This window comes from Manis pentadactyla, chromosome 2 (genome assembly GCF_030020395.1).
Source record: "Manis pentadactyla isolate mManPen7 chromosome 2, mManPen7.hap1, whole genome shotgun sequence".
NCBI classification, from domain to species: Eukaryota; Metazoa; Chordata; class Mammalia; order Pholidota; family Manidae; genus Manis; species Manis pentadactyla.
In genome coordinates, this window is record NC_080020.1 from 114,409,914 (window position 1) to 114,437,376 (window position 27,463).

Here is a 27,463-nt window from a genome sequence, read left to right on the forward strand (position 1 = left end):
AATTACATGAGGAACACTATGTTTACTAGACTCCCCCCATCACCAGCCTTCTATATTTTTAACTGGACAAATTGCTGCCCAGAATCTCAGCTCCCCATGAAGAAAGGTGTGGCCAAAGATTATATCCTGTGTGATGAATCTGAGTGTGCCATTCACGGGCTGTGCATGCCCATCTCCTTGCTGCTGCTGGGAGGCAGACTCCGGGGAGCTAACCCAGGCCATTAGGACCACGGTAACGCCCTGATGGTGCAGCACCAGGAGTCTGGGACCCTCATGGTGTGCAGCTGCACCACCATATCAAATTGGGATCGAGAGAGAGAAAATTCTACCTTGCTTAAGCTACTCTTATTTTGGTACTGTAACACTGTCAAGCGTGTACGCACACTAATAAAGGGAGTCGGAAAGCTCATCCTTCAGAGAAGCACTGATAACAAACAGAGGATTCTTCTGTTGATGCTTCTGTTTAACCCTAGCTCATACTCTGGGTGCCAAATGCAGGCACACCCCTACCCGAGAAGAGGCTGGAGTCAATTCTGCTATTTGTCTGGGAGAAGTGTTTTGTAAAGAAATAGACAGAAATGCCAATTCTTCAGCAGTGAAGAATAACAGCAAATGAAGCAATGAAAGGGGCTAAAAGAAAAACGTGGGTCCAGTTCACAGATGGCACAGTGAGCTTAGGAACTGACTTTCCCAGGTGATCATTATATGCCTGTGATGCTGGTTGGCAAACAGGCAATAAGGAAGGGGCTGGGGGATCCCCAAAACCAAAGACATAAGTCACGAGCTTCCGCCAGTCTTTGGGTTTTCTTTTTCTGACTCGTACAATGAGCGCAGTTGGCTTGGTGATTATCAAACTTTTTTTTGTAAGATGTGAAACCTTTTTAAAATAGCCTTATATGTACAAGGGAATAAAGGTGATCTGGGTGAAGTAGCAATAATCATGATAATATAGGCACCAAATGTAGTGAGCCCTCACTATGTGCTGGGCCCTGCCACGATGCCCACACTTCAGAGCTCACCTAAGCCTCCAAGGCCATCTAAATTGATGTGACTGTTGATGTCATATTGTAACTGTACCTAAGGCCTTTTCTTCTGACAGTACTCGGCTCTTAAGACTGTGAAGCATCCATAAAAATTCTGGAATCAGACTTCTAAGCATTTCACATAGAAGGATTATTGTCAAAACACAGATGCAAAAAACCCTTTGCTTCTGTAACTTAAATCCATTCATTAGTTTAAAAAGTAGGAAATTCTACCAATCTGATCATCCTGTATCTGTGGATAAGAAAAAGAAAAAGGGTCATTGTAATATCTTTTGAAAATTCTTTCCAGAAACTCTATAGGGCAGTATGATTTGTGGTAACAGATTTCTGTACCAATTCTCAGTGGGTGTTGGGACTGAAGATGACTGTATGTCAATAATAATGGGACAATACTTCAGGGAGGTTTACAGAGAAGGCAACACCTACAAGAGCTGAGCTATTTCATTTATCCCCCTTCACCACCATAAAAAGATGTTTTGACCACTGATGACTAAGGCATAGTGACTAAAGTCCTCACCCTTCCCTTAGAGTCTGACACGCTTTCCTGAGAGGAGAGAGGGATACGGTATGCGATACAGCCAACAGGAAGGACGGAGGCATGGGCTGTAAAAGCCATCACATTCATCTTGTTTGTTGTGACAGAAGAAAGTCTGAGTAGCGTTGTCCAGGTAACACAGCAGGCATTCCCACCCACTTTTTACCACGCAGCATTTTCCTTCTTTTGTGCCTACACCCTCTTCACATGCTCTCGAGAAAACACAAGAAGCTGGTGCCTCGTTCAGACCAAAGTAAAACAATAAACTGAAGACCGAATAAAGTGAAAACGTCAGGTGAGAGGGCGTGGCTGGCAGTTCTGAGACATTCTCAACTCGAGAATGTCTGCCCGGTGTTCTGGGGCCGGCAAGTGCTCCGGATTCCACCAGTATCAGTCAAAGTGGGGAAAAAAGGGACAGCGGCAGTTCCCACCGAGCGGGCCAGAGCAGCATCCAGGCTGGGTGTGCAGTGTCCCCTGCTGCTTTTTGGAGGTGGTGGCATCTGAGCCAGCATGGACGTGGGCACCGTGTGGGAGCCTCACTGCCAGGCCCTTCATTAGGCCCCTCAACACCGCATTGGGGTTCTGGTAGTCAACACAAGATCTATGCAGATGGCATTGTATGGCTGAGAGATACTATGCTTCTTAAGAGCTTTCAGTGTGGCAAATGAATATTTGGAATATTAAAAAAGGGGGGGGGGGTGCAGGATATAGCGTTTATTATATAATCTGATCTCAATTGCATAAAAATGTGCCAGGAAAACCTGGAAGGAAATAGAGCAAAACAGTAGAATTTTTTCTTCTTGGTAGGAGTAAAAGCATGGGCTATCATCTTTGTACTCTTCTATATTTCTCATTTTTTTACAATGAGCATGTATTAGACAAACATTTTTCCCTATACTAAGAAGATAAGAGAGAGAAGATGTTTGTGTTATGATGGAAATAACCAAACAGGAAATAACTAGACTCCTGTCTAATCTATTTCTTAACATCAGATACAGTGAAACAAAGCTATATATAGCTCCAATTTTTTTCACATGAATCTAATTCTTCTAAGTTATGATATTCTTAGAGAGGAAGCCCTATCTACTTAAGAAGAAAGTGGCAGCTCTGAGACATTTCAAACTCATGGAATGTTTGAACAATGTTCTGGGACACTGCCCAGACATTAAGGGGACAGACAGCTCACCAAGGGTACTTCAGCCAATCATACTGCTCTGTGTGTATGTGGTATGACTTTAAAAGTCAGAACCATAAACTTTAAAAACAAACAAAATAATGGGCCTTGGGTTTGAAGATGACTTTAATTAGTTTCTCTCATAGTTAAATAGTTAAGAAAACTATTCTACTAATATTGCCATCCTCAAAATACTTTTTGGCGCTTTCTGTGGCACTGCTCGAGAAAATCATTGTTACTTCAATCACTCCCCTATTTTTGACTAAAAATGGTTTCACCAGTTTGACACCTTGTTTACCTGACTTGACTTCAAGTGGCTCTTGGCCTGTCCTAAAAAAGAGAATCTATTTTCAAAGAATAAAGATTTCTAAATACCAAGATTATTTTTTTTTCTTTAAAAGTGCCACAGACTTTTTGAAAACACTTCTGAGTTTTCCAACCATATTTTGAGTAATAAAGCATTCTTGAAATACCTGACTAAGCCCACCCCCAAGATAACTCCTTTGAGGTGGCCAGTGCTTTTGGCAGGGAGTGTAAAGAATCCATTATGGCTTAATGAAAAGCCTATATAAAGACTAGGAAAGTAGACTGGTTTCATATTCTAGAAGAAACTAACAAAAAAGCATTTTAGGAGGCAAAGATTTTCAAGTACAATGGAGAAATGGAAAGGCATCAGTAGTGGCTTTGGCTCTTCGGCAGCCAGCCGGGGTAGAATCCCAGGTTGGAGACTCCTGGGATTTTAGAACAATGTTTATAAAAGATAAGACTACACTTCCTTTTCTCTCCTTTTGTCTTGTTCATCATTTATCAACACTGGCTTCATAGTAGATCACCTGGGGAGCTTTATCAAAAATATCAGCTGGATAGTACCCTTTGGACAGTGGAATCTGAATCTCAGAGGGTAGAGCCTGGATAAATACATGTATGGGTTATGTCTGTGTATACTATTTATTCTTTTCTTTCTCCTCCTTTCCCCCTATATTCCCCTCCCCTCTCCCCTCCCAATGCCCAGATGATTTGGATACCCTGAAGCACAACAAAGGGTGAACACCCCAGATAAGGACCATGGCATATGTCCACACAGCTCATCTCAGCTACTTGACAGCGAGCTGAACAACTACTCCTGAACAACACACTCCATTCATCACCTCATGCCACGACTCATAAAAAGAAAAATTAGGGACTGTTGCTTGGCCCATATATATGATCTTAGAAAACAGTATTTTTAAATGGGGAGATAAGGAGCATACGGTCTCCAGTTGACTAACCACATATAAGATGCAAACACTTTGAAGGGTACAATTTTGAAACCTAATCACTGGAGGTGATTCTATGTTCTTCTTTTGGCTTATCTACAGATTGTAAATTTCCCACAATGAATATGTACCGCCTTTGTAATACCTACTCTTGTTCTGGCTTGTTGATGTAAGAGATAAAGATCACATACCGGCAGTATCTTGGGCTGTCACGTCCACGCCATGTGTAACCATGACCCTGAGGCATTCCACATGTCCTTTTGTAGCAGCAAGATGAAAACTGGAAAAGAGGGAAACACAATCTCCTTAAGACTTCCACTCTTTGGAGCTCATCTCCAATAATGTCTTTGCCTCTTCATATATACTTTCTCTCATTTGAGCTCCACAGCTACTAATGAGTAGGCATTACTATCATTCTAAAGATGAAGAAATAAAAATTCCAAGTGGTCTGAGAATTTGATCATTGAGACATCTTATGAAATAATGGAACATGAGTGAGATCTTAGGTCTTCCAATCTAAAGATCAGGTTTGAACAAAAGTAAGATTCAACTACATTATTTGTCTCTTCAGGAAACAGGAGTCAAATGTCAAATGGTCCCAAATAGATTAAATTCCTAAATAATAAGTTATTTATGAATTTTTCCTGTTGCCTAGTGCTTTCAACGAAGCCATTGTTTTTAAGTAATATACTCTAAAAAGAGAAACCTAAGTCAAACAATGGTCCAGGTACTTGGACAACATCAAGGTCAAATCCATTTGTTGTATTGGAGCTGAAGAACAATAGTTGCATACAGGTTTTGTTAGGTGGCTAACATGTGCCACGCTTCTTACTGGCCACTTTTATACACTATCTATTTTCATTCAATTTTCAAAAGACTCAAAATGTCTTTTGAGGTGAATCTAACCACTATCTTCCTTGGAAGGCAGGTGTCTACACTGAATCATTTGCAAACAACATCAAAGAAAGTCCACTTAATGACACATGGGACCAAAAACTATGCTCAGTATGTTCAGAACTGTCATGAAAAGAAGGGAAACATCCAAATGCCATGCCAGTCATCCCTGCAGGGCCCAAGGGTGAAGGAAACTTCTACAGGCAGAGGGAAAGCACAAATCCACTGGGCATTCAGGCCCAGAGCTCTCTCCTGTGGACGCCTTCCCTCCTCTCAGTCTCCTTCCCTCAAAGAGGTTAGTGGGCCTTTCCAGTTCTTTTCTGGCCTCAGTCATTTCAGGAAGTAACCTTCTCAGGATACTTGCCATGCAGTACCTTCATGTCTGTACCTCTGAATTAATACCTAGGCAATATTTTTCCACAAGACAGGGCGTGTTACTGGGGTTCCAGGGTCATACCCAACTAGCGAATCCAAAAGCTAAACCAATTCAAACCCAAATTAGCTCTGCCCCACATTTTTGCTCTGAACAACTAGGCTAAGTGAAGGTAGGTCAGTAAATGGAGATACTTCAATTCTGGTTGCAATTCAGCCATACAGTAACTGTGTGTATCTCTGGGAAGTCAGTTTAACCTCTTGGAGACTAAATTTCCTCCATTATAAAGGGTGAGTATTCAATCAGAGGATATCTGATGTTTCCTCCAGCCTGAACATTCTATTATTTGGGCTTACATGTTTCTGATCACATCAGCTATTTCTGCATTTGTGCAGGAATTTATGTGTAATGTCTCTTTACAGTCAAAATCTGCTTTGTAGGTGATTTCACATTACAGTGAAACTTTGATCATATTGAGTGACTTGGGAATGTGGTGACTTGTTTAAATGGAATTCCTGAATAAACACAGCTTAACCAAAAGAACCTTCCTAAAAAGCAGTATAGTAATATCTCTGTTTTCAGCATTGTTGGGGTAACTTAATTTCACAGTAAGTAAAGCTCTTCTTTAACATGTGAATACCACTTATTTTAACTGATCTTGGTGGAAGGTTTCTGAAATTTCCCCAGCCTTAGTAACAGTATGTTACATAATTCAATTGCTCTTGAGGACATGAAGTCGCCACTAAGAGCCTCCATTACTGAATTCTGTTTTCAAACCCATTATTACTCTAAATGCCCCAGATTGTTAAGTCCTAATGCTTAATAATACTTACCTTTTCTTAATGTCTATGTGTTTGCTTCTAAGCTGTTCATGCTGCTATCTCCTATGGTTAAGGGAGAACTTATAAAAACTATTTGGATAAGAGGGCAGCCATATCCTATACTAAAGATTAAAGTACCAGGTTTAGTAATTAGCATATACACACACACACCATACACTTGTGTATAGATAAACAACTTATGATTGAAGTATAACATATATAAAGAAAACTACATATAATTGTATAGCCTGCTACATTTTCACAAATGGAACAAGCCCATTTTACAGAGCATGGCCAGAGACCCAAAAGCCCACCTCGTATCTCCTGCTGCTGTGCAGCTCTCTATGTGCTCTTCTAGTTACTAACCCCTCTACCCATGAGATATTTGTAATTTTTTGACTCTGAGGATTCTTGGATTACCTCTGGATTGCACATTATACATATGGGGCTGCAGACATTTATGACAATGTAGCATTATTGTAAGCCATTCCTGTATGTTGATGAATGTTGTCTGATGAAGGCAACATGCTATTCTGTGGGTGGCTTGGGGTCGTAGGGTTTCAGGATCATTATTTGGAAAGTCACTGGTAACAACAAGGCAGGAGAAGTGAGGTGTTAGGAAGCTGAGCTCAATATCCAATCCTACAACAGAAACTTTCTCAGGCATCGCTTTTCAAAAGAGAAGTCTGACATCAATCTAAACCAGTCCATCTTTGACAGCTGGACTCATTTTATTGAGGGATCCAGTTAATTTTACTGTATATACTTCAATAAATCATGTATATGTGTGAGATTTTGTTTTGCCCCGTTCATTAGAATTTAGATCAGGAAATGACTTTTTCCTCTATTCTGGGAACTCTCCAACTCTTCTCTTGAAGAATATTGTATCCTCCTGAGAAAAATAGGATAGCAAGAGGCTTCCCAATTCATAATTAACCAGTATGCATTTTACCTAAAACTATAGCACAGCACTCACAGCTCTTTTAGACAAAATGAACAAAAAATAAACAAATATACTTGAAAACAGCTTATTATAGAAGGACATATATTCATGCTCGCAATTTTGTACTGCATAATCAAATTATATTTTTAGCCAGTAAAAATGTTCTTAGTTGAGAGAACCAAGATGGTGGCATGAGTAGAGCAGCGGAAATCTCCTCCCAAAACCGTATATGTTTTTGAAAATACAACAATACAACTAATCCTAAAAGAGAGCCCAGAAGACACAGGACAACAGCCAGACTACATCCACACCTGCGAGAACCCAGCACCTCACGAAGGGGGTAAGATACAAGCCACTGCCCGGTGGGACCCGAGCACCCCTCACCCCAGCTCTGGGCGGGAGGAGAGGAGTCGGAGTGGGAGGGAGAGGGAGCCCAGGACTGCTGAACACCCAGCCCTAGCCATCCGCACCGGAGCGCAGACACAGTGTGTGTGGGGTGCTGGAAACTAGGGAAACAGGACAGTAAGACCTGTGAGCGGGTCCCCGCAGCCAGCACCCCCGGGACAAAGAAAAGCGAGTGCTTTTTGGAAGTCTTAAAGGGACAGGGACCCCACAGCTGGATGGAAGTGCCCCAGAGCACACAGTGCAGCAGCTGGGAATCCCGGGGAACTCTGGGCACCCGACCCTCCGCAGCGCAGCACGGAGGCCCCTCACCATGATAAACAGCCTCCCGCCTGTTCCCTCTCCAACGCAGCTCGGCCATATTGGAGCAGCAGCCTGAGGCAGGCCACGCCCACAGCCACTGCAGCACTAAACTCCATTAGCAGCCAGGCAAGATCAGAAGCCCTGTCTGCACGCAGCTGCCCAGCACAAGCTGCTAGAGGCCGCTGTTCTCCCAGGAGAGGAAGGCCACAAACTGGCAAGAAGGGACTTTCTCTTACCCAACACACACACCAGCTCCCCACAAATATATCTATTGCCATGAAAAGGCAGAAGAAATTGATACAGACTAAGATCACAGAGGCAAACCCTGAGAAGGAGACAGACCTAACCAGTCTTCCTGAAAAAGAATTAAAAATAAAGCTCATAACCATGATGATGGAGCTGCAGAGAAATATGCAAGAGCTAAGGGATGATGTCTGGAAGGAGATTACAGAAATGAAACAATCTCTGGAAGGATTTATAAACAGAATGGATAAGATGCAAGAAGCCATTGATGGAATAGAAACCAGAGAACAGGAACGCATAGAAGCTGATGCAGAGAGAGAAAAGGATCTCCAGGAATGAAACAATATTAAGAGAACTGTGTGACCAATCCAAAAGGAATAATATCTGCATTATAGGGGTACCAGAAGAAGAGAGAGAGAAAGGGATAGAAAGTGTATTTGAAGAAATAATTGCTGAAAACTTCCCCAAACTGGGGGAGGAAATAATCGATCAGACCATGGAAGTGTACAGAACTCCCAACAGAAAGGAACCAAGGAGGACAACACCAAGACACATAATAATAAAAATGGCAAAGATCAAGGACAGAGTTTTAAAGGCAGCTAGAGAGAGGAAAAAGGTCACCTACAAAGGAAAACCCATCAGGCTATCATCAGACTTCTCAACAGAAACCTTACAGGCCAGAAGAGAATGGCATGATATATTTAATGCAATGAAACAGAAGGGCCTTGAACCAAGAATACTGTATCCAGCACAACTATCATTTAAATATGAAGGAGGGATTAAACAATTCCCAGACAAGCAAAAGTTGAGGGAATTTTCCTCCCACAAACCACCTCTACAGGGTATTTTAGAGGGACTGCTCTAGATGGGTGCACTCCTAAGACTAAATAGATGTCACCAGAGAAAATAAAATCACAGCAAAGAAAGCAGACCAAGCAAATACTAACTAAAGGCAAAATATAAAATCAACTACCCATAAAAGCAGTTAAAGGAAGCACAAAAGAGCACAGAATTAAACAATCAACATATAAAGAATGGAGGAGGAGGAATAAGAAGGGAGAAAAATAAAGAATGACCAGACAGTGTTTAAAATTGCTCAATAAGCAAGTTAAGTTAGACAGAAAGATACTAAAGAAGCTAACCTTGAACCTTTGGCAACCACGAATCTAAAGCCTGCAATGGCAATAAGTACATATCTTTCAATAATCACCCTAAATGTAAATGGACTGAATGCACCAATCAAAAGACACAGAATAATAGAATGGATAAAAAAGCAAGACCCATCTCTATGCTGCTTACAAGAGACTCACCTCAAACCCAAAGACTATAGGAACAAAGAAAGACTGAAGGAACAAAACAGCAGCAGAATCATAGAACCTAAGAATGGACTAACAGTTACCAAAGGGAAAGGAACTGGGGAGAAAGGGAGGGAAGGGAGGGATAAGAGTGGAGAAAAAGAAAGGTGACATTACGATTAGCATGTATAATGTGGGGGGGGGGGAGCGCACAGGGAGGGCTGTGCAACACAGAGAAGACAAGTAGTGATTCTACAGCATCTTACTACGCTGAAGGACAGTGACCGTAATGGGGTTTGTGGGGGGGATTTGGTGAAGGGGGGACCCTAGTAAACATAATTTTCTTCATGTAACTGTAGATTAATGACAACAAATAAATTGATTTTTAAAATGTTAAAAAAAATTGTTCTTAGTTGATGTGATTCAATTAAATATATTACTATTTCAAGGTGTTTCTCACAAAAGCCTAATTTCCAGGTGTTGTATCTCGATGTCACATAAAAGCTGCTGCTCTATTTCCTAAGATAAATGGGCATGGGGATAGGCATGAAAAGCATTTGGAAAGGAGAGAGTTGACCATTTTAGCCATTCTACTTCATTTTCCAAAACACACAAGGAACTCTACCATGCATCATCGTTCTGAGTATGCATGTCTGCGAAATGGGAGCAAAGCTATGAAATATAAGTCTGCTCTTATAATGTTCATTAATTCTGTGCACAGTCTGTTTGCCCTCCTAGATTTGCCCTCCACCTTTTTCCCCGGGTCTGTGGCCCAGGAGGCAGACATCTAATTAAACTGCATCTAACAGGCACCTTGTCCTTTGGCTTTTGGTTGAGATCAACCAATGGGAGACCCGTACAAGAGAAGGGAGAATAAGAAGAAAGAGTCCAGGGCATTATCCCTTCCACTTCCCTTCCCTGACCGGTCACACGTAGGCAGCGGCTGCCTTCCTCCACTTCCTCCGTGAAGCTCACAGCCCTGTGGGTCAGCTCCCCCAAGGCTACAGCTGCAGCTCAGGGTCTCTGGGTTTTGGTAACTGTTCTCTCTCCTTGCCCTTCAGGTGGGAGTGGCAGTAGAGCAGAGGGTATTGAAATAAATTCCCACTGTTACTAGCCCTGGGTTGCTTTCCCAACCTTGCTGGTTGAATCTGACCACAGTTTATAGAGTTCCTTTCTTAAACTCATTGTCCTATTTGAGGGTGCTACCTCTTTCCTACTGGGACCTTGAATGACACCAGTGTTGGGTATTTTCTGTGTGATCTTCCACAGGATGAACTGTTAAGTTCCTGTCTATATTATCTGATTAAATATTTATAAGGGCAAATTCAAGTTTTAAAAAAGAACGGTTCAACTCTACATGCAATTAAGTTGATTATTGAAAATATTTGGGCATTTCCACTACAATGCTTTGATGAGAGAATGTGCTGAGTCACTTTAATTATACAGAACAAGTTGAGTGATTTCAAGTGTTTTCTGATAGTGTTAGGCCAAAGTAGAAACAGTTTAAAAGATTCAAGAATACACCTTCTCCAAGGATAAGAAAAACAAATGACTTAAATGAAAGCCAGCACTCAGTCTACAATGCCCCACAATGCAAGAAAGAAATGCTAAAATTCATATTTTAAATTGTGGAATTGGTCTTGAAAGAATAACCAATATGCTATCCATAACTCTTATAGGCACATACCATTGTACATGCTACAACTGTATTCTAAAAATCAGGAAAGCCTTTTTAAGTTCTATGAGCATATTCCACAGAATAACAAGGTCCTTAAACAATGAATTAGAAGTAAACAAAGGTTTAGTAAAAGTTTCAATACCATATACAGGCACTTTATCTTACTGCACTTTGCTTTACTTCGCTTTAAAGATACTGCATTGTTTTACATACTGAAGGTTTGTGGCAACCCTGAGTTGAGCAAGTCTATCAGCACCACTTTCCCTACAGCATTTACTCACTCCGTGTCTATGTCACATTTTGGTAATTTTTGTTATTTTTCAAGCTTTTTCATCATTATTATATTTGTTATGGTGATCTGTGATCAGTTGATTATAACTCACTGAAAGCTCAAATGATGGTTAATATTTTTTTGCAATAAAATACTTTTTAATTAAGGTTTAGGCATTGTTTTTATAGTTATAATGCTATTGTACACTTAATAAAGACTATAGTAGAGTGTAAGCTTAAGTTTTATTTTCACTGGAAAACCAAAAAATCCACTTGGCTTTCCTGCAATATTCGCTTTATTACAGCAGTCTGGAACTGAACCTGCAATATCTCTAAGGTATGCCTGTACTATTTTCTATACCCTCTCCATTTATACCATATACTAGTTACTCCATACTACAGTCTATACATAAAGTCTGTGGGCTAGATTTAGAAAGAGGAAATATAAAATAAGAAAGAATAACTATTAAGACATAGTCATTCTGGTATCTACTGATCACTCTAACTCCTTCAAATATCCTCTTTTATCTAATATATCATTGCCATAGAATTTTAGTCAGAAAATCATTTTACTACCTAAGTAGGGACATCGTGTCTATGACCTGAGTTTGTTACGTCAATAACCACAGAAAGGAAAAATAAAAACAGTCAATGTGATTTAGCTTTGTCTTGTTTTTATGAAATCTGTACATGTGCAGAAGAAACAACACACAAATTAGACAATGAAATGATTCTATCATCAACCCCCTAACAACCCATCTCCTTTACATTACAGTACAACTTACACATTCAGTCATCTTACAGTTGAACAGCAACCAACCAAAAAACAAGAGAAAGAAAGCCACGCCATTTTGTTAACCTTCTCAGAGAAAAAGCTGCTTGGAGACAGAATCCTACCTATCTCTCCCATCCTTCCCCTGTTAGCCTAGATGCAGCTCTGAAGCAGAGTGCAGCAAATGCCATTGTGCTGAAGGGCAAGGTGGGAATATTACACTGTTGTTATTTTTGTGTGTATTTAATTTGGCAATCCAATCATTTTAAGATTTTTAACTTCACAAAATGTGGCTCTTTCTCCAAATATTAATCCATGACTTTAAGAATTTAAACAAAACTTCCAACATAGTAGCTTTCTTAGAGTTTAGAGGAAGGACAAACACATGTAATCAGATGAGACAGCGTGGCAAGGGTCGTATCAGAGAGGTAATGCGCGTAATCTTGAAAGGCACTGACTACCTGGGTCTGAAGGCGTGCTTGCCACTTGGTGTGTCATCTTGGGCAAGGGTTCCTCTCAGTTTCCACATCTGTACAATGGGATACGAGGAATAAATGAGTTCTGTGTAAAAGCACTTAGCAAAATGTGAGGCATGTAGTAAACACCCCCGAAAATGCTACCAATTATGGCCTCACCAACACAAGGCAAGGCAGGATCCAGGACATACTGCTTAGTAAAAGGATTTGTCTCAAAGTTCAGACAGACAAGCTCAAGAAGTTAAATCAGAACCACCACTGCTTAGGAAATAAAGAAAGAAGGAAAGGAAGAAACAGGGGGAGGAAAGCAAGAAAGAAAGAGAAAGAAAAAAAAAGAGAGAAGAATAAAACCTATGTGCCCTTCCACTGAACGGAAACCTGGGAACAAAGTTGTAGACAGTCACAGACGACAAAAACCATCCAAGAGCAGCCTTGTCTAAAGCCCACACTTGAGCTGCTAGCATTCTGGCACCTTTCACAGAAGCGGTAATCCCCAAAGCAGGGCTTGGCAGCAGCAAGTCATTAGTATTTAGCCTCTAAATGTGAACAAGCAGCAGAGCCAACTTTTAATAAGATACTCAAGTGGAAAGTTGGGCCCAGTTGGACAGAAAAACATGATGAGTCACAGACAGAACCTGGATTTGAAATGACAGTCAGTAGGGTTCCTCTCTTGTGTGGTGATTGGTAAATGTAGGCATCCTCAGAGTGGCAGTCCAGGGTGGCTGATGGGCTGGGGGGCCGCCCTTTGTCTGGCCTGCAGGTGGGCATCTGTGGGGTTCCCTCAGACTTAAGGAGCTGATGGGGCCCCAGGGCAGCACACAACTAATGAAGAGCATGGCTGGTGGCCTCTAGTGGCCTGTGTGCCGGCTGGCTGGTAAAAGGGCACACCCCTAGATAAAGAGAGTTTGCAGACTGGGGTGAGGTCAGGAGAGGCAAAGCAGTAGGCTGATGAATCCCCCACAGCCCTAGCCCCCAAAGATAGTATTTTTAACAATGTTAATTCTAGGGCACTGGAACTAACCCAAGTATGGGATAGTTTTGAAATGTCTCTACATATTTCTTGTATATTTTTAGAAGTACTGCCACAGGTAGATATATTATTTCACCCGTATATTCAGTATGATACTAAGGTATTTATGTGCCAGGCACTGAGAAAGACATGGTGAATCTAACAAATCCTTCATGGATCTCAGCTTTTAGTAGAAGACAAAAGAGTAACCAGTGGTTTTACACTGGGGGTGCTTTTGCCTCACCCAGGAGATAACTGGCTATATCTGGTGATATTATTAATTATTCATGGGGTGGGAGGGTGGGTGGATGCTACTGGCATCTACTGTGTCAAGGCTAGAGATGCTGCTAAACATCCCTTAATGGACAAGACAGCTCCCCACTGCAAACAATTACCCATCTACTCCAAAAAGTCAATAACGTCAGTATATCAGAATGCCAGTAGTGCCCGGGTTGAGAAACTGTGATAAATAAACCATTAAAAACAAATGTATATAAAGCTGAAATATAATTCTATTAAATTGGACTGAAGAAGCAACATGAGTGAATTTTAATCTTTTTCATTGATAAAATTCACATACCATAAAAATCTATCATTTCAAAATGTACAATTCAGTTGTTTTCAGTATACTCACAAAGCTGTGCAACCAACATCACTATCTAATTCCAGAACACTTCCATCACCCTAAAAATATCCTTGTACCCATTCACAGTCACTCCCTGTTTCCATGTCCCTCTGACCCCTGGCAAGTGATAATCTACTTTCTGTCTGTATGGATTTGCCTGTCCTGGACATTTCATAGATGGAATCATACAATACGTGGTCTTTTGTGTTTGGCTTTTCATTTGGCATGTTTTCAGGTTTTTCCATGTTGTAGCGTGTATTAGTACTTGATTCCTTCCTTATAAATATTCCATTTTATGGAGAGATCACATTTTGTTTATCTGTTCATCAGTTATGGCTATTTGGGTTGTTTCCATTGTTTGAAACACTATTATAAATAATGCTGCTAAAACATTCATGGTCAAGTATTTGCATGGACATCAGTTCTCAACTCTAGTGGGCATACACCGAGGAGTGGAATTGCTGAGCCATATAACCACTCAACTCTTTGAGGAACTGCTGAACTATTTCCTAAAGCTGCTGTAGCATTTTACTTCCCTAGCAACAACTGGGGAATGTTGTTGTATGAGGACTCCAATTTCTCCACACACTAGCCAAGACCTGCTATTGTCTGGCAAATTTTAATTTAAGAGACGGAAATTTTAATTACAGCCTAATTTTTTCAAAGGGGAAACATGTCTTTCTTAATGAACCTTTGAGGCAGTTATGTCAGTTCATTATCAGCTGAAATTTACCCTTAAAGGAATGGGAAAGAGTAAATGCAAACAAATTCAGAACATCCTTGGTTTCACGTCTGTGAGGCCTTTTACTCCTAATTTAAAGAAGTGTGGCTTTTCCTTTTAAAGGCGAGTCATTCAAGAGTTTATACAGCTCATGAGAGCTTTTGTCAGCTCGGTTATCTCTTCATTTACACAAGTCAAGAATTCACTGGAGGAGAGAGAGGTATAAAGACCTTTGGTCCACTCCTGTAATAACCCTGGGCCCAGTGACAAGGTCATAGCAGGGATACAGCAGGGTGGCTTTCCACATTCTAGTGTAGCTGAAGTGACAGCACCTCAAGACCCAAAGTCCTGGCCAGCAGCCTGTTAGAAATGCGGGCTCTCAGCTCCCACCCTACACCCACTGAATCAAAAGCTGTGTGTGACAAGTTTCCCAGCTGATTCACAGGCACATTAAAGGTTGAGAACCATTGCTCTAAATGGAGGGCAAGCTAAGAATCTCACACCATCATTTTTCCAAGGCACCCATTGTTTTCAAAGTTCTTTTGAAAACATAATCCCCTTGGCCTTAAAAATAATCTCATGGATACGTTCCACCAAAAAGGAATGCATGCTGTGTTAAGTTTCATTGTTAATAAGGAATGTTTAGCCTCGCTTATAAAACTCAGCCGGGCTCCGCTACAAAGAGGTAACTAACGGGCACAGACAGCGCAGCCCAAGGATTTATATAATACTGCTCTGATCCCTTCGCTGCTTATTAGTATCTGGAATTTCTCTGCTTTTGTCACCCAGGTTTCGGTGCTAAGGGTTTTGTGGCTCCTAATCTCTCTCTCTCCCCCTCCCTCAAGAGGTCAACTCGTTCGTTCGATGTCCCAAGTAGTGCAGCAGCTGGGTGGCAGCTGGAGGTGCCGTGGCAAACCCAAGAGGAGAGCAAGTGGCCCTGGGGGGCTGGGTGTGCCGCCGTGCTGTGTCACCGTGGCTATGCTTCACTTTGCCTCACCTCTAAATCATGTGAGATCAATGAAATAACATCATCCTTAATGATACCAGCAGCTCACCTACTGAAACACAATGTCCTTGTTATGTTTTACCTCACATCTGCTGGCCAGCCTATGGGAGAAAAACTATCATCACCTGCAGTTTACAGAGGAGGAAACTGAGGCACAGAGAAGTTTAAAGTCCCTGAACTAGTAAGTAGGGGAGGATGGATTCTAACGTAGGCATTCTGCCTGCAGAGCTGGACCTTCACCACCATGCTGAGAAATTGCACTATTTGGTAAATCCCCCTGCAAATGGTGAAACACTATGTACTATAACTTACTGGCTGTGCTGCTCTTAAAAAAAAAGGAAGTTTTTGGTGAAAAAGCAAATAAAGTCTTCTCACTGGGGCAGGTTTGGGTTGCCAATGCTCTCAAATATGTAAGAATGTAATCCAAGAGCAGAAGCAAACAGAGCCTGCAACAGAGGTTTTGTTTCCTACAAAAACCACTCAGCAAGTTGTGCAAACCTTCCCAAAACAAGTATCTCAGGACAAGGCTGGGATATTTCTCAAGGCTCCTAACCTGAAGGGGATTCACAGTGTTGCTATTCAAAAGCCCAGGAGTGGTGGCCTGGCAAGTTCCTCCTATCTTCCTGAGTAATAACGAACACAAACCTTCTGGTTTCTGGCCACCAGCTCCAATGTATTTCGAAGGAGGACAAACTCACAAGGCTACTTTAAGTAGACTTCAATATCTTTTACGCATATTCATTCATAGAAAAATTCACTCAAACCAAACTCTTGTGCCCTTCACTACAACCGCAAAGAGGTCAAGAGTGAAAAAGCTGCCCACGACCATCAGGCCTCCAATTCCTTCCATTGTCTCTTCAACTTTCTTTCACTCCACAAACCAAGCAGACCACCATACCACATCAAGAAATGACCATACACCAACCCACCCTGAGCATGAGCCATGCCCAGAATTCCAGAGTGTTAGAAGGTGCCAGAGGGTTTAAAACAGACTAAAGTCCTCATTTCACAGATGAGGACACTGAGGCACAGAGAGGGTTAGGAAACATGAAGCATTGGGACTTGAATTCACTGCCCTGACTCTAACAGCGTTCTCTCCCTAATAAACCCCCATCTTCCTCTTTTCCTTTTAAAGCCCTTTATTCCCAAAAGAGGGGTCACTATGGTCAGTGAGCCTCAGAAACACCTCATGATAATAACCAGCTTTCCACAGTCCCTGGAGAGCTTCAGCATTTCCCAAACACCTAAAATCGCCTATACTTTAATTGCAGTCCTTTTGTAAGACATCTTTCACAAGGGGAAGAATGGTATTAAGTCTCATTAAAACAAATACAGTAAATTAAGTATTTAGAATTAGGATTTAATCCAAAGTCCTTCCTGGGCCCACCGGGCGCTACATGAGGAGGTCTGGCTCCCGTTACACCCAAGTTCTCTTCCTGTTCCCTGGGCGCATCCAGCCCTTCCCACCTCAGGGCCCTTGCCTTGTTCCTCTGCCAGGACGGCAGCTCCAGAAAAGTGCACAGCTTAGCCCCTCATTCCATTCAGGCAAAGTGTCTGCTCAGAGGCCCCTGGCCTCTTCATGGTTTTCAACGCACCTGACAGGGATGAAGCATGTGTTTCCTGTCTGTCTGCACCCCCAGGACTACACCTTCCCTGAGGGCAGAGACTTTGCCTTACCTACTGTGTTCTCCCAGCATGCAGAAGTGACTTTTTTTTTAATAATGGAAATCTTTAGTGTTGAATTTACTTTTTTAGCCTGAGGTTTCTATTTTGAGTTTCCTTAAACCAAGTTACCCCCATAAAATGGCTTAACCATGTTTTTCTCAGATTCTAATGTAAGATCTTAAGAGAGGAGCTGTGTCCTTTACGTTATAAGCTTGATTTTGCTTTCCAACATCCTATCATATTGTGGTTGTCAAAGTAGGTTTTCCAGACCAGCAGCATGGATAGCACCAGGGAACTGGTTAGGAATGCAAATTCTTAAGGCCCTGCCCAGACTGGGGTACAGTCGGCAGGCTGTATTTAAATAAGCCCCCACAAGTGATTCTGATGCATGGTCAGTGTTCAGAACCACTGACATGGTAGAAGAAGTATGAACTAAAGCCAGCATTTTTTAGTTTTGGTCTCAACTCTGCCATCCCTAAGTATGAAGTCACCCAAATTCATTGGATTCAGTTTACCCATCTGGTCCCTATACACATGATCACTGAGGTCTTTTCCGGCTCTAAAAGTCCATGATTCCAACCCAGTCTGTCAATTGTTTGATGGCACTTAACTTGCTGCAACATCTAAACTCTAATGAGGTCACTGAGATCAAATGAGGCTTAGCCCACACTGAGTATTTATATTTTCAGTGGGATGACCCTTAACCCTAAAAGATCTGGAATCCCATTTCAGATTATGATCTGAGGGTAAGGAAGGCAGTACTTCTAACAGCCTCGAGTTAGAAAAGCCTTGAAAAGCAGCTAAATTCTACTCTGCCAGCGGGACTCACCTCTACAGGCACAGACAAATCCCCTCAGGCAGAGAAATGAGGGAGCTGCCTGGCTTTGAACTATTTCAAAAGCATCTGCAATAGGGACTCTGATCACTGCATCTGTTGGGAAGTAAGGTGGCAGAAAGTTTGAGAAATGGAAACATTGGTTGCTTTGGCCTGCTAAATGTTTCAGATAGATATAATAAAAGGCGACTGGCAACAGGAAATGTAAAGGCTATAAAAAATAGGCTTATTTTTCATTAAGTGCCCATATGCTAATGGAATCAGCAGTGCTACTTGGGGGGACAGAGATCTCCTGGGGACGAGGGGGAGGATACACTGAGATGAAAGAACATGTACTCAGAGCTAAGAAACCCCATGACATTTAAGCTGAGAATTTTTTTTCAGGAACATTTGGTTTTATAAATGCATTCTGGAAATAGCACTTGGCATTATGAAATCTCCTAAATGATCTGTCTCTTGTACACATGACAGACCCCCAGGGTCTAGTACCTAGAGCCTAGAATGGGTGATCTGTACTAATTCCTGAACCTTTCAGATCCACACTTTCCTTTTCGCAAGTGCTCCATCCAAGGTGACCGAGAGCATCAGATGAGAAATACTCGAGGAAATCTCACAGAGTCTTTTACAATGGGTGAAAGGATGAATGAGTTGTTGAATGGATGATGCACATTTAGTGCCCCAATGTCAGGGCACTCAATATTAACATGGTTAATAGCAATTCCTTTCTTATTAATTGGGTAAGATTGGCTCTAACCCTGATAGTCTATAATAGGGATAAGATCAGTACATAGGGAACCAAGACCCATCAAGTCCTAGGTGTTTTAAGAAGAGCAGTGGCAACGGTGAGTCCACCCACTTCGGAAATCAGAGACTTCATGAAAGAGACGATGCCCAAGATCCTCAGGAGTAAGTGGTTGTGGTGGTATTCTGGAAGCCATGAATTTCAGGAACCCAGAAGAGGAAGCAGGAGTGTTTCTGAAGGACAGGCACATGCTAAGGGATCTTATGTACCTCAACACTTGGAGTGGCTGCTGTCAGCGTGAGAACCTCCTGCTCCAGGTGCCCCATCTAGAAGGGTCAGACTGAGTGGCAGTCACTGCCTGAGTGTGCTGACATCCATGCCCTTCCGTCCCTGCTCTGCTCTCTGTCACAGCAAACTACACTTCCCAGGACCTCCTGACCTCTGCAGGCAAGGGTTAGTCCAGCCAGGGGAGGGCAAGGCCAGAGAGCCGGAGGGCGGGACAGAGCCAGAGAGCAGGAACCCTGAGCAGCACTGACCCATCTGAGCGTCTAAATCCTTCATTCTCAACATGCTTCAAGCCAGCTTGGAAAACGGTTTTAAAATGAAAAATCCTGTGATCCCACCAATATTATCCATGTAGTGCTTAATTTCCAAATCCATTCTCATCAACTTTCACCACTTCTGTGATTCCTAGTCTTCCTTCTAAAGCACAATTTTGCAACTGCATCTGTTCAGCTTTAACATACAACACTGTTTCCCTCTAAAAACCTGTGAATTACATTACTTTAACATGGTTTACTTCAATCCAATATCTACCTTTCATTTTAATGTTATTCTATGCACCAGCATTACTCACATATGTACATGCATATGTGCTAGGCAAATATTCCCCTTGGCTCCCTGGGCTGTCCTTAGCCCGCCTGTAACCAATCATGGGGTAAAACCCGCTGGGAAGCTTTGGGCCAAGAAACTTGGGGTCTCAGTTTAGGCTGACCACTCAAATGACCTGGGTGCTTTAAAAAACCCCATGCCCAGGCTGCACACCCACACCATTAAATAGGCATCCCTGAGGGTGCTGCCCATAACATCTCAAAGCTGTCTGGGTGGATCTAAATGGGAGTCAAGTTGAGAGCCAGAGAGCCACTGATCTAGTATCAAGTGAGGTCCTGGACTTGAACTGCTGCAGTAAGTTCTCAAAGGGAAGGAACAATGACCATGGTGTCACTGTTGGTCTTTTCAATTTGGGATGGCCTTTACTCATGCTGTTACACCTACATTTTCTCTCTTATCCCCTGTACCCACCCAAATCCTCCCAATCCGTTTTTCCAGCCCACCTTATGTCACACCTCAGGCAGGAAGCTATTCTTAGCTACTCCAGCATTTCACCTTCTCCTCACTTCTTGAACCCTTATGGTTAGTATTTTATAGTTTCGCACTTAAGTATTCTCCAGTACTTTCTTTGTTCTCATTTTCTCAGCTAAGCGCCATGTGTCTTGTAGGCAAGGACTGGATTTTCCCTCTCTTTTCTGTGTGTTTACAATAGAGTTGGGAACATTTAGGGTACAGGGAGTACCTCCTGACTGACAGATTAATGAAACAAACATTTAAACACATTTGCAAGGTAGGAACAGAGGTTATAGCAACTTTAAAAAAACCTGTGTGACCAAAAACAGATATGTTATATGGCAATTATATGATTCAGTTTATCCCTCTGTCAAATAGCAATAGGTTTTTGAAAAGACTGGGGAGCTTTTGCCTGGAAGGTGATTTTGCAGAGGAGGTGGAGGCTGCAGTTACACATAATGAATATAGTAGTTTTAGGTAAATAAATTTGTCAGCCATATGGAAAGAAAGCTGGAATGACTTGATTTCCAAGACTCAACTGCTACATGTCTATTCTGAGTAAACAAGAAGAGACAGAATGCAATAAGCCACCAGCTGGAGAAGCCTCTTTATCATACTGATTAGCAGAATTCAAGGACTACTTCCCCTATTTTCTAGTTAAGCTCCACAGAGTCACCTAAAAATACATGCACAAATTCTTGCTTTCAAAGCCAAAAAGATCAGGTTTCTGAAGCATGGGCCGTGTATGCAGAAAACAGACATACATAGGTCTCTACACACACGCCTGGGTGGTATTTCTTCAAATACTATAGTCCCAGCAGTGATTTTATTTAGTCTGGTTGTTCCTAAGACAAACATACATAATTTTAATTAAATGCACATCTAAATGTCAGGGAAACCATCTTGAAACAATTAGACCGTTCATTGTGGCAGGAGGTTTTAGGGCAATGATACCTCCCACTCCCTCAGCTCCCCCATGGAAAGAGAACAGATGGGCGAAGGAAGCACCCTGACTCCATAAACACAGCCTGCAGCCATGACTCTGAACACGCTGGAAAGCCCCTTCTCTTCTCTTATTCTCTTCTGACCCCCGACACCACCCTTCTTTCACTTTTTCTTCAATGAATTCCAGCCATTCAAGTGCTTTCCCTTTTTTTAACCCCTCTTTGAGAGGTTTCAGAGGGAGAAAACTTTCAGACAAAGTTTCTTATCTTTCCCTGAAGGAAACATGCCAAGAAAAAAACAGAAAAGTCTGAAGAATTACCAAACCACCCATCTGGCTATTGACCTTGGCTTACGTTCTGGAGAATGTCTGCTGAGATGGCTGCCTTTGCTGCCCCAGTCTTTTGGATCATCTGGCTCTCTAGGCAGTAAAGGCCGAGTATTTCTCTATTTAAATTGCACTGGAAGCTGGAGGAGAAGTGTCAGCGTGCACCGTTCACCAGGATCGTGCTTTTCTTCTTGAACCCAAGCTGACTCCTAATTAATTTACCCAGGAGATACTATTACCAACAGAACAAGTGTTTCCTTCGTAAGAACTGTGCTGAAAAGTCATTTCCACAAATACAGGCCGAATGCCTCTTCCATTCCTGCAGCAGTGGGAGAGACCAACACCACAACAAAAATCACAGAAGCCCTGTCCTCAGGGAGCTCCCTGTGTTGTAAGGGATTCTAAGCCTTTTAGAAAACAGATTTTTCTTAAGCTGTAGACTTCTCTGTTGTTCTGTCAAAAACAATAAAATACAGCAAGTTCTAAATCAAGATCCCAGTATTTCAAGGAGAAGAAAAGTCAAAAAAGGCCTGAGATCATCAGGGAGGAAGGATTCTGGGCTGGACATAGAACCTGGGCAAACATCCAGATGTTCTTACACGAGGGGAGGGCGAGGAGCCGCAGCCCCACCTCCAGCAGAAGGCAGGCGCCCGTGGGAGGAGCCTGAGAGCCCAAATCAGGACTCCAGGCCATCTGGCAGTGGGGAAGCATGGTACCTCACTGAGCAAAATTACAAAGTGGGTTATCACAAAGGCTCACTAGAAAATAGGCCTCCAGCCGAATTTTGATATGGGGAGTGTATAAATCAAAGGGTAAGCCCAAACAAAGAGGCAGAGAATGAGGCCAAGTCCTGTCAAGGATCTAACTTTCAAGTATGTGATCTGGCCTTACCCTTAGAACCAAATGCACAACATCCCATACACGTCCACAGACAGATGCTGGCCCTGCAAGCTCTACGGGGCTGGGGGAGCCCAGAGCTTCAACAGAGGGAACACACTGTGCTGGTTTGTCACGCACGGATTCAGAGCTGCTCCTAGGAAGTTCCTCATTCACATGCTCCCTAATCAAATGCACGTGGAAGAACAGGAACGACGGAAAAGTCTCCACAGCTTTAGACAACTTCAAGAGTGAGGGAGACACATGTGTATTCACACAGGAACGCGCAAGTTAGGCTGACCCAAATACAGAAGGGCAGACCTCCAAAGGGGAGAAGGCTAAAGCCAGGAGAAAGACACTGCTTGAGGTTCACTGTCACAACAGGACACTTGGCCCTGCATGATTACATGGTACCAAAGGGACAAGAGAGGTGGTTCCCAATGCACAGCCCACCCCCCTCATTCTGAATACTAAGACCATTTAGATTGCAGTGAAAATATGAAGCCAGATAGATTTAATTTCATGGTGGCTTTGAAAGTTAAGTTCTTATAGTTAATTTTAATCATCAAAAAGAATATTCCAAGCAGAAAAATTAAATATTAATGGATGATTACTTAGGGAAAACCTTGCCCTGAAAAAGTAGTTATTTCCTCCTCCTCCTCCTTTTTTCTTAAGAGTTCCTCTAACTTTCTATTAATGTCATTGAAGGAAAAAATAGTGGACTTCTAAGTGCAAAAGTAGAGGGTGAACTGGTTCTAGTGTTAATTCAGGGAGAGCTTCATCACATGAGCCTTGGTTTTATCATCTGCAAAATGGAGGTGGTGATTTTTATATAACTGCTGTGTGCATTTCTACCGTGAAAAGAGAATAAAGTAGTGGTTCAACCTATGCTATGGATAAACCCTGAAAACACTGTGCTAAGTGAAAGAGGCCCAGAGACAAAGGGTGCTCTATGGTATGGTTCCATTATATCAAATCTACCCAGAATAGGCAAATTCATAGAGACAGCAGATTAGCGGTTGCCAGAGGGAGGGGGAGAGTAGGCTAAGTTGTGGCAATGCCTAATGGATACAAAAAGTTTCCAGAACTAGATAGATGATGATGGTTCCAAAATACTGTGAACGTACCGCACATCACTGACACATATGCTTTAAAATGGTAAAGTTTATGTTATGTACACTGTATCACAATAAAGAGAATAGGAAATAACTCAGGCTGTCTAGTCTATACACAACAAATATTTTATTAACATTTAAACCTATAAAAGGTACAAACATATTAAGATGAACAAGCTGTGACTAAACTGCTAATCTACATGTACTATCTTCTTTCTGGTGATAGTACTGTCTTAGATGAAATGATCAGAAACATCTCCCATTTGTCTGGGCTGGCTGTAGACTGTCTTGTGCAGACACGTGCAAAGCTGGGCTGGGAGGAGTATGAGCCAAGAAAGCTGTCTCAGAACAAGACGTAGCCCAAAAGCACCACGTCTACTGCCAAAGTCTCAGGGTAGGTTTGGGAGTGTGGCTCTGCCACTGTAGCTGAGACAGCACTGACAAATGTGGCACCCTGGGAAAAGTTGCACTAACTCATTCAACAGCTAATTTTTAGTATCTACAACAAGTCAAGCAGTGGGTTAGGTGATGTAACTACAGCGGTGAACTACAATGTCACAGTCACATCTGTCCAGGAAATCACAATCTAGAGTCAAGAAGAACTAAACGTCACATAAATGTTGCCAAGCAGGCAAGTGACTCAACAAAACACCAGCGAACAATCCAGGCCCACCAACTACTGGGAGTCCAACTCCCAAGTCAGAGCCCCTGGAGAGGCCTGTGTGAGGTGGGAAGTCAAGCCGAGGCTGATGGCAGGGAGCTCACCCTGGAGCTGGTGGAGGGGACAAGTCCAGCTCTGAGAGGACCCGGCTAGAAATAATTAGACCAATTCCTTCTTCCCTTTGTGTTCCAGCTAGCAAGGACCCTGCTAGTGCTCAGCCCCTTAAGCTATCTCACAGCTCCCGAGACAACAGGGTTGCCATCTATGCTATGGGATCTAATGGGTACCAGGAAGAGGGTTTAATTAGCAAAATTTGCTAAAATGTGATGTTCAATCTTCCCCTGAAATTTTACCTTTTATTCTCATTACTGCTCCATCAATCTAATTTCTAGATGATGGCTCTCTCTGGTTGAACCTACATGGGATACCTTTAAAAATACTGATTCCTGGGCCTCTCCACAGACCAAGTGGTTCTGAGCATCTGGGGTGGGCTTGGAATCAATATTTTTTAAAAGCACCCCCAAGTGATTGTAAGTAGGGGCTGCCAGGATTGAGAACCACTCAGGTAGGATAAGAAGGGAAGGGGACTGGCTTGATCAAGTGCCGACTAGGGCTGGGTACTGTGCCGGCTTCTTACGTATGTTTCTGTAGCTATAGGTGCTCCAGAGCAGGAATGGATACCCTTTTCTTTGCTCCTTGGGTGGAAGAACTCTGAGGTTTATTTTAAACGTGGGTTTAAAAACTATTTCTATAAAGGGCCGGATAGTTAATATAACTGTTAGGCTTTGTGAGCTATACAGTCTTTGTCTGGACTACTCAAATTGGCCTTTGCAGGGTAGAACAGCCATGCACAATGCTCAATGAATGGATTTGGCTGCATTCCAATAAAACTTTATTTACAAAGACAACAAGTCATAGTTGCTAACCCCTGCTCTAAGTCTAAATAGATTCCCAGAGGTCCTCCAGCTGCCCAGAGCACTAACCTGTCAGTAATACACTATATAGGTTTCAGTGCCTACTTTGCTTCCTGGCTATAGACACTACCTGCACTCCAGTCCTTGTCTCAGAGCCTGCTGCTGGGGACACACAACCAAAGTTAGTATCTTGTTTTATACTCATAAGTACCCTAGCAGTTGAATACTGTCTCCATTTTACAATGAATAAATTAAGATTCAAGGACCACACAACTCGTAAGTGATAGAGTTCAGTTAAGAAGTCTAATTAGCTCCAAAGTCAATGATCTCTCTACAGTATGACCAGAGTAAGGATGGATACAAATAAACAAATAAATAGGTACACACTTCCCCACACCAGTATTTAATCAAATACACAGTTTTAATTATGGTAGGCAAGAGCCCAACATATGGCAAATCATTAGGCAGAATTTATCCTGCTCATGTCATTACCAATCTATGTTAAGGAAGGAGTTTGAAGAGAAATAATCATATTAAGTAGTAAGGTTTGAGGGTTATGAAAAAATTTTCTCTCTTTCATGATGTTTCTAATCCAGGATATAATTCACTTCCCACCTATCAGCTGGTTGCAATCTTGGTGCTATTTCTTATTTGGTGAAATCTTTGGTTAGACCTGGTAACAAAGAGTCATTCAAAGTAGAGCCCATGTGAAATTTGGAACCGAAAGAGAAAGGAACTCGATTAAAAATCCTCCTACATATTTTAACATGGGGAGGTTGGGGACAGTAATTTCACAGAGTCCCCTTAAAAGGCACTTGGGAAGTTCTCCTGTAGATCCTAATGATTCCAGAGAACACACTGAGAAAACCAGAACTGGCCCAGTTAGAAACCAAGCGTGTTAGCTTACGCGGTCTTGCCCTCGCTGTCGTGCTTGGTGGCACTGGCCCCCTTCTTGCCCAGCAGCGAGGCCACCTTCTCCGCATCTCCATTCTCCACGGCCTGCAGCAGCCGGTCATCATTCTTGTTCCACTCATTGGTCTGTGGAGCAAAGGGGAAACGCAGAGCTAGTGAACAACAGAGGCCATGGCCAGGCTGAGCAGCAGGCCCTCGGTTCTCCCAGCTCCTCCCTCCTGTCCCCAAGTGAGCAACTTTAAAAATACCTTTCCTTTCATGGTGGAGACACTCAGGAAGGCCGGCTTCCCAAAAGAAAACATCAACAGTTCAGATAGCAGCTGGTCACCAAACTCTGAAATAGTTACTTCTTTTAACTGACACTGGGAAGATGAAGCAACCTAAAAAGACCTCGAGGCCAGTTTACACATTAGCTTATTTCTAGCTAAACTTGACAGCTGGCTCCTCAGAACACTGGCCCTTGACCTGGTCCACAGCACACTGGGCCCACTGTGTGGCAGACCCAAACTGGCTAACAGCTCATTACGTGAGGGTTCATATGCGCACATATCCGTCTGCTGTTACTGCCACTCTTCTGGCCTGTTTACTGGGCCCTGATTTTTGAACTGTACACTGATTTTAAGTGGTTGTCCAGGCTACCAACTCAACAAAGGATCACTGAAACAAAACTTCTTCCTGAGCAAGCTAGGAAACAGCAAACGGCTCTGAACAGCCTCTACCACCACCAGCTGCCAGCTCCACAGAGCAGTTCTACAAACAACACGCTGGAAAGCTTTCATGTGCACCAAAAGTAGTTTTTCTCTTACAAGGTAAAGAGAGGATCTCCATATAAGATCCAAGGGCCTGGAGTACAAGACTAAGGAATTTCACATGAGAAAAGGCAGCAGGGAGCCATTAAACACTTTGGAACAGAGGAGTGAGAATAAAACCAGTGACTCAAGCAGAGTCATTGAGAGGCAAATGAGGCATATAGGGTTAAAGGAGGGAGAACAGATCCTAGGGCACATCAAGGTCCCTAGGCTCACTCCAGGCCTGGCCTGCCCTTCAGAGCTCCCCAGCTAAGCCTACATTCTGGGCCCTTCAGCTGTGGATACACCACCCTAGCAGAGCCTCCTCCTCCCTCCCCAAAACTTTTTATAGATGGTTCTCCAGAGCTCTCTGATTCCTTATGACCTCTGAAGATAAGCGCCTCTGGCATTTCATATTAAAGGCTTTGTCATGGGTCACTACAAAGAAGCACACAGAGGAAATACTGGGGATTTGAAAGTTAACAGGGGGGAATTTTATAGG

The 27,463-nt window shown here is 42.6% G+C and overlaps 1 protein-coding gene across 4 annotated transcripts in view; it reads right to left on the reverse strand.

Moving 5' to 3' along the window:
* The window catches only part of RAI14 (retinoic acid induced 14), a 133,468-nt gene that overhangs the window by 28,099 nt on the left and 77,906 nt on the right, over positions 1-27,463 (reverse strand). For 2 of the 4 annotated variants that reach the window (XM_036884897.2, XM_036884893.2), the window contains exons 1-3: positions 26,422-26,548; positions 26,169-26,299; positions 4,200-4,288 (exon numbers count right to left, since the gene is read on the reverse strand). In XM_036884897.2, the coding sequence (XP_036740792.2) occupies positions 4,200-4,288; positions 26,169-26,299; positions 26,422-26,475 (274 nt within the window). In that variant the 5' untranslated portion in view covers positions 26,476-26,548. Of the gene's footprint in view, positions 1-4,199; positions 4,289-26,168; positions 26,300-26,421; positions 26,549-27,463 lie in introns of those variants that run through there. The other 2 variants (XM_036884895.2, XM_036884896.2) reach the window with 1 other exon arrangement.